Raw genomic sequence first — 10278 nt, 5'->3', positions numbered from 1 at the left:
AAGATTGTTTATTGTCTTTGAATCTTTAAATAAATAAAAATCAAACCAACAATCCAATATTTTTTATCACATAACATAATAAATATATAAACAAGTCAATGATTAAAAAATTCATGCAATTAGTGGGGGTACTATCTTATATGGATGGACAAGGTGCTAACGCATTCCCTTGTCCTTAATTGAAATTAAATCTAAATATCAAATTTAAAGACCCGTGCACTCCAAACTGGTTACGTAAGATATTTTTCAAATGTTTTAACCGCAAAAAATATAGTAATGACTCCAATAAGTCGTGTAACTAGTGTTCGACAGAAAAACGGGACAACTCAACTCGTAGAAGAGTCAAGACCAAAACTATTATTTGCATGGATATATTTATATCCTTGAAATCTTGTTTTTTTTTTATTTCAATTTGTAACTAACATATTGCGATTTAATTTGTTTTGTAGTTGTTAGAGTTTTATTTATATAAAAAATTACTATGTTTCCCCGAAACAATAAGTACACTAGCATCTTGGTGCTTACACATACCCTATACTCGGGGTATTAGATATTATCCTAAGATAGGAGAGACGTATACTTTAGAAGTGTGGACTTTAGATCTCACTTATATTAGCATGATGGACAATGTATATTATTATCATGCATCTTGAGTTGGACGCTTGTGATAATATCCTCTCGTTTCTAATCGAAGGTATTTGGACTTCCTTTCTTTAAGATTAGATGCAATCTGGGAAACTTTAGAGGTCTAGAAACTCTTAAGGAATGCACTCTTAGTAAACCCTAGTACATTTGTCTAGGGTTATGGCCTTTAGACACTCTAGAAAACCTTGTCCTTGTAAGTATATCACATTTAAGGACACAAAAAGCATACTTTAATTTGTATCCCTCAATATATTTTTTTCTCAGCATAAATTGGATCTCTCTTGCCCCTTAAATACAATGACCCAAGATTTACCTCAAACCCTAATGGTATAGGGTATCATTGCATATTGGCATCTCTATATTGTGGGAACATCTCATTTTCATATAGACACCCTTAATAGAATCCACTATCCTAAGGGTCACCTTCCTCATAAAAAGAAGAGTAAATACCAATTTTAGTACCTCATATTTTTCAACCTTACTAGTTTAGTCCTTCAAAAAAGAAAAGACCTAAAATGGTCCCAAAAAATTTCAAATGTGGGTCAAATTAATCCTTTTTGGAGTCAAGTTTCTCTCTCCCAATTGTTCTAAAACATGCTAAAAAGGATAAATTTGACCCGCATTTAAAATTTTCGTGGTTATGTTGAGTTTTGGCTTTAGTAAATATATATATATATATATATATAACATTTTTTAGTATTTTTAAAAATGAATTAATTATTTGAGTTGTCTAAATGAATCAATTTAAACTAAACCGAACAGTTCACGAACTTTAATCCAACCGAACTCCAGCTAAAAACGTAACTTGTATCGAACTAGAGTCGAGTTTCGAGCTGAGCAAATCCTTATCGAGCTGAACTCTGGTTCGACTCGGTTCATTTCGTTTCCAACCTTAGCGACAAGGTACTCAGCCTATAATGGAGCTAGATGACCTTGGTTTTATATTATTATGACAAAATAAAGTAGCGCGATAAGATGCTCAACCTATAGTGGAACCACTTTACCTTACTTTTAAATAATTTATAAAAATATAACAAGATAAAGTAGTGCAACAATACACACGACCTATAGTGGGGCTACTTCACCTTGCTTTTAAATTATTTAAAAAATATAACAAGTAGCACAATAAGATACTAAGCCTATAATAGAACTATGCTATCTTATATTTAAATTTACATAATAATACTAGAAATACTTTAATGTCACAAGGCACTCATTTTCAGATAGAGCTTTTTAGTCTTATCCCAATTATTTTTGTGAAGACATAGAACTCAAATAACATATAAAACATGTCTTTTTAGAATCACTATGTAAAACCAGCCTTAATATATTTATAACAAAAAACTTCCTAAAAAATGAAAACGGGAGAAGTGGCATGAATGCATAAGAGTTAATTAATCAGGTGACCCATGCTATGTATATATAGAATGCACTAATGATGGAAGTACTACTAGAACTAATGGAATGGCAAGTTTGGTTGATGATCGCACCTATGAGTTGGGGCAAATAAACCAAGTTTGATCTTGTAATTGCAATCAATTATTTTAGAAACGAATTGCCAACCTGTACAACGTTGGACGATTTCTCTAAGAGAATTTGCAATTACTTCTTGTTGCACATTGATTATCGACCATACTATCTTTTAGAGTTATCATTATATTTTATAGTAAAATATGTAGAAAAATATTTTAGGTCAATTACATTCAGCTCTAGATTTTTGATATTCAGGTTCGAGAGTCGGTTGCGGAGTAGAGAATATATTAACACCCTACCCGTCCGATTTAAATGACACCCTTCACTAAATTATATAGCTTATTTTATACTTTAAAATTATTTGATTATTTAATTAATTAATACAAAGAACAAATTTTATCAGAACTACGTATCCCTAGTAGAGGACTCATGCATTTGCACGGGTGAAGTGTTTTATTGTTGCTATGAATTTATATAATTGAATTTCAAGGTTGTGTAATAAAAGGGGAAAAAGTGTTTTATATGTTAAATATCATGGAGTGTAACGTTGGAGGTTGTTAGTTTGTATTGAAGCTCATAAATTTGAAATAGAAGAGTCCTTAGATTTAGGGAAATAATAATGTAGTATATGAATATTGAAGTTGAAGTAGAATAGTTGTTACAGGTTCTGGAACACTTCCTTATAAACAACATTTGTCGTTGACATTAGAGCTTTACCATTATTATCATGTATTAATATCTTCAATCATTTTTTACTTTGTACTCTTGAAATTGCCACATATAATTGACCGTGGCTGAAGACTGGTCTAGGCAGGTATAATCCAACATTTTCCAATGATTGACCTTGTGATTTGTTTATTGTCGTGGCATATGAAACAATCATAGGAAATTGTCTCCTTATCACCTTCAAAGGCCATGGAGATTGTGATGGAGACATTGACATTCGAGGAATATATATGATATTTCCAATGTTTTTCCAGACATAATTTTTGCTTCGACCACATGATTTGTCAATTTAGCAATAATCAATCTTGTACCATTACATAATCCTTCAGCTTGGTCTAAATTTCTCAGCAACATTATTGGCGTGCCAACTTTTAACTTGATTTTATGATTCGGAAGACCAAAAGTTGTAAGTGAGTTTAGAAACTCAGGAGTTAATATGTTGAATACTTCACTGTCATTAGCATCTGTCATGTCAATAGAATCTAATTACCGAATTTTTGCATCTGTCATTACCAGTGATTCCAAAAGTGAAGAGTTTTTGCAATCAATGGCAATACTGGCATCAATAATTGAAATTACGGATCAAATTACCGAATTTGTTCTAACCCTTATTCCAGGTACAAATAATTTAATTTATTCAATCACATATTATCTTCATGCAACTATCTTCGTAATTCATACTAATATATGTACTTATGTAACATTGTACGTGAAGAAAAGGAATACCTCAGCTTAGATTCTATTGACATGACAGATGCTAATGACAGTGAAGTATTCAACATATTAACTTCTGAGTTTCTAAACTCACTTACAACTTCTGGTCTCCCGAATTATAAAATCAAGTTAAAAGTTGGCACGCCAATAATGTTGCTGAAAAATTTAGACCAAGCTGAAGGATTATGTAATGTTACAAGATTGATTGTTGCTAAATTGACAAATCATGTGGTCGAAGCAAAAATTATGTCTGGAAAAAACATTGGAAATGTCATATATATTCTTCGAATGTCAATGTCTCCATCACAATCTCCATAGCCTTTCAAGATGATAAGGAGACAATTTCCTATGATTGTTTCATATGCCATGACAATAAACAAATCACAAGGTCAATTATATGTGGCAATTTCAAGAGTATAAAGTAAAAAATGATTGAAGATATTAATACATGATAATAATGGTAAAGCTCTAATGTCAACAACAAATGTTGTTTATAAGGAAGTGTTCTAAAATCTTAACATCTATTCTACTTCTACTTCAATATTCATATACTACATTATTATTTCCCTAAATCTAACGACTCTTCTATTTCAAATTTATGAGCTTCAATACAAACTAACAACCTCCAACATTACACTCATGATATTTAACATATAAAACACTTCTTTCCCTTTTATTACACAACCTTAAAATTCAATTCTTTAAATTCATACCAACAATAAAACCCTTCACCCGTGCAAATGCACTGATCCTCTACTAGTAATCTATATAAAACTAGGTTTACTCACATGTATTATGTAAATTTGTTTTAGACAACAACATTGATAACATAATAATAAGATATGATGATAGGGATAATAAAAATATAAATATTATTAGTGAAATTGTGATAATAATAATAGTAGTAGTAGTGATGATGATTAAGTGTTGATAATATTATCAATTATAATAATAGTGATGTGATCATAATGGCAAGGGACTAATAGTAACATGGAGGAAGACATAGGGTGATGATAGAAGTCGTTAAGATACTAGTAATGAATAATAATGAGGAAAGATATACGTTAAATTATCAAAGTTCTATTGATATATTCTCTCATTCTCTATAAAAATGAATGAGTTATGTTAATTATTTTGCATGTTTCAATTCCATATTGATTTTCAAAATCTAATTACATATCTCAATTCCACTTAACATCATTAGAATTTGTTAAATATTATAGCACTAACATTTTTCTATACGTTTAATTCAGATTATAAACAAATATTTTGGAGTGATGAAAAATATTATACAAATGTATTTATTTTAAGTTGTAAAAAATATTCTTAAAATATTCATAGAAGTAGTGGTTAGGAATAATATTAGTTAGATTAATTATATTTAATAAAAATGAAATAATATATAGATGCCAGAGATAGTATTTTTTGGTAATTGAAAACAAAACAAAAAATAGGTAGTATTTGATAAAACTATGTTTACCGATGATAATAATAATATTAGTAGTGGTTAGGGGTGATAATACACGCTAATCCGACCCGCCAAAGTATGGGTTGGCCTGACCTGACCCTTATTATTAAAATGTCTCAAAATGCTAGCCCAACTCATATTTGGTAGGACTGACAGTCGGCGGGTTGACCCGTTTTTTCCTTCAAAACATACATTTATAACTAACTCAATCATAATTTTAGAATAAATAATTATCACGCCTCATAAATACATTTTAAAACAAAAAAATCACAAATCAAAGTCCACAATCTCACAATAACATAACGTCTTATTTTAAAACTTGTAAGTTCTAAATAATAAGCTAATATATTCTTAAACTTTTAGACTCCTAGTTTATAATAAAATTTATAACTCCTAAGTTTTAAACATTAGATGTTCTGTTGAAAGAAGATGCATCTCATTTTATATTACTACCATCACTAATGTCTTTAAAATCTTTTTATTCTTCATCATTTACATTATCACTAGAACAAATAAATGATAATTATATTCTTGATCATGGTTGCTGAAAATTTCAAAGCCACATTCTTGTTAATGAAATTTAATGTATTTAAATTATCTTCATCCTTGGTTTTATAATAAAATGTAAATTATTAGAACAAATAATTTGATCTTGGGTTATCATGAAGAGATACCACTAGGGTGACAATATGGGCCAATTTGACTTGACCTGCCTCTAACCCGCCAAAATATTAGCTGACTCAACCCGATCCTTATTTCTAAAAAGGCTCAATCCTTAGTCCGATCTACTAAAAATAGCAAGCCACATAGGCTGACCCGTCAGGATGGACTTACAATATTATGGTCAACTATAACAATAGTGATGCGACTATTAGTAACATGGATCAGAACACTAGTGATCATATAAGACATCATGATACTTACATAAAGCTGGTAAGTTGAACAAGGCAGAGGATGTTATTGAAGACATGAAGGTGTGGGGATTTTCGCCAAATGTAGTTACTTATAATACTCTTGTTGATGGGTATTGCAAAAAGGGCAATGCTGGAAAAATGTACAAAGCTGATGCTATTATGAAGGAAATGCTTGCTAATAAAATTTGTCCAAATGAGATTACCTTTAACACTCTTATTGATGGGTTCTGTACGGATGAGAATGTGTTGGCTGCAAAGAAGGCTTTTGAAGAGATGCAGAGGCAGAGACTAAAACCTAATTTAGTTTCCTATAACTCACTGATAAATGGCCTATCTAATAATGGGAAGCTAGATGAGGCTATAGCTTTGTGGGATAAGATGGCAAGCTCAGGTTTGAAGCCAAATATTGTTACTTATAATGCTCTTATTAATGGGTTTTGTAAGAATAAGATGATGAAGGAAGCAACAAAACTTATTGATGATATAACTACTCAAGGGTTGGTTCCCACTGCAATAACATTCAATACACTGATTGATGCATAGTGCAAGGAGGGGATGATGGAGGAAGGTTTTGCACTTCGTAGTTCAATGCTAGATGAAGGGGTTCTTCCAAATATTTCAACCTATAATTGCTTAATTGCAGGCTTGTGCAGAAAGCAGAACATAATAGCTGCCAAAGCGCTTCTCAATGATCTGGGTAGCAAGGGATTAAAAGCTGATACTGTAACATACAACATCTTAATAGACGGACAATGCAAAAATGGCGAATCAATAAGGGCAGAAGATCTACTAAATGAAATGCGAAACGTCGGTCTAAAACCGAATCATGTAACGTATAACACTTTGATGGATGGTTATTGCATGGAGGGAAATCTCAAGGCGGCATTGAATGTTAGGAGGCGGATGGAGAAAGAAGGGAAGCGAGGTAATGTCGTTACATATAATGTGTTGATCAAAGGATTTTGTAGAAGAGGCAAGCTGGAAGATGCAAACAGGCTTCTTAATGAGATGTTGGAAAAGGGTTTAATCCCAAATAGGACTACCTATGATATAGTAAGATTGGAAATGTTGGATAAAGGTTTTATTCTAGACATAGATGGGCACTTATATAATATCTCTGGCATGTCTTAACATTAACTTTAGATGCTAGTATCTGTGTACTATTTGCTGTTATGAATGGAGCTTTGCAACACTACCAGTATTAGTATTACCAGTATTGTGGGCACATTCATTATAATTTCTATTCCGAAGTTTTAATTGTTTGAGGTTCCAGTATTGTGGAGCCCAGTGGAAGTTCAATTCCATTCTATCAATGCACAAAAAAAAATCGGTACACATCAGTTGTCCCATAGTTTATCTCACTCCATGTGCTATGGACTTGTAATTAATCAAAAAATATATTTAAATTAAAATTTAATTATTAAGTATTTTTTTGACCAATCACAAGTTTATAATACATGGAGTGAACACAAACTAAGACAGCAAATATGCTCCCGATATGTATTTTGTTTTTTTATCAATGAAAAACAAGTGATGTATGTAGGTGCTACAAACTTTAGTAGTGACTCCATTAGTTTGAAGAGTTTGAAAAATAATGTTATTTATTAAAAATATTAAACCAATGCTTTATAATTTATATATTAATAAAATTGCGGATTTTATTTTTTGAGGTAGAGCAATTTTAGGAATGTCAATTCCAGAAAATATATATTATCATTCTATTTTGTTTTTAATTGTAAAATTCAAGTAAATATGTTTTAAATTTTCACTTTATCAGATAAATTCATAAAAAGTGGGATTTATCTTTTAACTTTTCCATAAAGATAGAGGTAAGCTTTTATTTTATATATATTTTTTTAAAAACTCATCAATATACAAGTTTTTGTTTTTAAATTGTGAATATGTAGTTGGGAATTCTATTGATGTTGACTTGAAAAAAATCATCCTTTGGTTGTTGATAGAGCGTGGTTTAGTTAGAATGTAGAAATTTTTGAATAACTTTTTATATGATAAAGTATTCAATTAGTAAATATTAAAAATTAAATGAAATTGAGAATCAAATCTCTTAACAAATTCAACTAAAATATTCTTTTAAAAAACTAATAGGAAATTCAGTTACGTTAATATCTATCTGCTAGTATGATAGTATTTTGATTTGAGATTCAGTTAGGATAATGTATATCTCTTAGTTAGAATAATAACATTTTGATATAAAATTCAGTTACTCTAATATTTATCTTCAAAGAAGAATCTAAATATCTTATCCTATCTTCCACCAACAACTAATTAAATAACGCTAACACCTTAAACTAACCTCTATTTAAAGAAAATCAAACAGAACCGGTAAAATCTAATAGAAGTTGAAATCTGATAAAGAAGAAAAAATGGGTGGATCTGATGAACAATATCCAACGCAATCGGCGACTAGGGCTTATCCGGAGGCGCACTATCTTCCAATTGAGGAATTCAATAGAATCACAATACAACAATTTCTTTCAATTAAGAGAATTTTTGATCAAAGTGATGAACTCATTGGAATTAATGAGATAAACATTTTGGCAGAGGAAAGGGTTCCACATGATTGGCTTCTTCGCTCTACTTCAGAATCAATCATCTATCATACTTCTCATTATGGTTTTTGGTAGTTTTGTTTCATTGTAATTTATTCTCCACTTTTTATGGATACTTCTTTTATAGTTATTATTATCTACCCTTATGGCTCTTTATTAAAAAATAATAATAAGATATTTGAATTCAGTTGGCTTGTCCATTTGAAAATAGAGTATATCATTTCCACCCCATTTTATTACTTTTTTGCTTTTAAAAGTTTTATTTTATCCCAGGTTAATATATGATTAGCTTGTGACAGGAAATGAGACACTGTTTGAAATGAGTGATCCTAATCCACATGCTTTTGTCTTGTCCCAGTTTCATCTTTTGTGCACTCTCCATACTCATTGGACCATATAACATATGCATGATCTGAATTTTATACACCATCTCTAACAATGTTTTTTCTTTGTTGTTGTGCTATAACCCCACTGTGTATCATGATTATTTACTTGATTTCTTTGTTGGATTTCATTTTGAACCTTTTTCCTTCTGCTAGATGGAGTTTGCATTTACCAAACTCGTCTTTTTGTAGATCCATCACTTGCTATGACTATGCTCTAAGCAACTTTGAAATCTACGTGCTTCATTATATCACAAAATACATCAAGAAAAAACAAGTTCCCCAAGCAAGGAGAAAAATTGTGCAAACTTGATTTATGCCTCTAATAATTAAAGATCATTTCTTCTCATTTTTTCTTGATAAGGTCACCATAAAAAATGGATAAGGGTTTATGGTGCATAAGTTGAAAATTTGGTCAAATAAAAGTCGCAGAAAGATATGGAGTACAAAATTACACAATAACATAACAAAATAAGAGACAAAGAATACAATTAGTTCTTTGACAAACATTTATCTTATTTATTTCCTCATTGTTAAAATTACATGTGTAAAATGTCAAAGTATAAAACCCTTATACTCATAATCACGCTAACACATAACAAAATGTAGGGAAACATACCATTCAAGTGCACATGATTGATACAGCACTATTGTGCACTAAAGTCCAAACAAAATGTAGGGAAACATACCATCTCCTTAATGACACACAAAGCTACATCCTCTTTATATCAACTAGCGTGTTGACAGGCACTCTCGTGCCTGTCAATCCGCATTCTTATTTTCTAATGTAAAAAAATATGTATGTTTACATGTATTTATATTTTTTAATATTAAGTATACATTTTTAGAAATGATGTACATTATTTCTATCTGAAAACTAAAAAATAACTAAATTAAAGAGTGTATAAATAACCACTTCTAAAGTATTTTGATTAGCAAGAAATATTAACAATTTGGAATAAGAACAGGGTTGTAGGGTGGGTTGTTGATGATAGAGTATTCTTTGTATGTATCATATCTTCTTGTTTCTACCACAAATGCTTACATAAANGGATGACGATGACGAGGAGGGTAGGATAAGGATGGGGATGAGGATGAGGATGAGGTTAGGATGAGGATGAGGATGAGGATGAGGATAGGAGGAGGATGAGAATAAGGAACAAGAAAGGATGAGGACGAGAATGAGAATGAGGATCGGATGAGGAAGTGGATTAGGATGAGGATGAGGATGAGGATGAGGATGATGATGAGGATATGAGGAGGATGAGAATGAGGATAGGATGAAGAGGAGGATGAGGATGAGGAAGAGGAAAGGATGAGGATGAGAATGAGGAGGAGGATAGGATGAGGATAGGATGAGGATGAGAATGAGGAGGAGGATAGGA

General features: G+C 31.1%; 2 protein-coding genes across 2 annotated transcripts; both read left to right on the top strand.

Annotated features, from left to right (window-relative positions):
* LOC109326239 (pentatricopeptide repeat-containing protein At1g09820-like) lies at positions 5959-7138 on the top strand. Its single transcript, XM_019558941.1, has one exon. It carries the CDS (start codon positions 6496-6498, stop codon positions 7069-7071), a length of 576 nt encoding a protein of 191 aa, XP_019414486.1. The 5' UTR covers positions 5959-6495; the 3' UTR covers positions 7072-7138.
* On the top strand, positions 5971-7138 carry LOC109326240 (pentatricopeptide repeat-containing protein At1g09820-like). The gene has a single exon (XM_019558942.1). The coding sequence runs from the start codon at positions 5995-5997 to the stop codon at positions 6481-6483; it is 489 nt and encodes a 162-aa protein (XP_019414487.1). The 5' UTR covers positions 5971-5994; the 3' UTR covers positions 6484-7138.

The sequence above is a fragment of the Lupinus angustifolius genome, chromosome LG14, assembly GCF_001865875.1.
Source record: "Lupinus angustifolius cultivar Tanjil chromosome LG14, LupAngTanjil_v1.0, whole genome shotgun sequence".
Classification (NCBI taxonomy): Eukaryota; Viridiplantae; Streptophyta; class Magnoliopsida; order Fabales; family Fabaceae; genus Lupinus; species Lupinus angustifolius.
This window is presented reverse-complemented; position numbering and strand designations above follow the sequence as displayed.

Bases quoted from the DNA above. Each gene is read 5' to 3' on its own strand.
- LOC109326240 (XM_019558942.1), top strand. From the start codon at position 5,995: ATGAAGGTGTGGGGATTTTCGCCAAATGTAGTTACTTATAATACTCTT.
- LOC109326239 (XM_019558941.1), top strand. From the start codon at position 6,496: ATGATGGAGGAAGGTTTTGCACTTCGTAGTTCAATGCTAGATGAAGGG.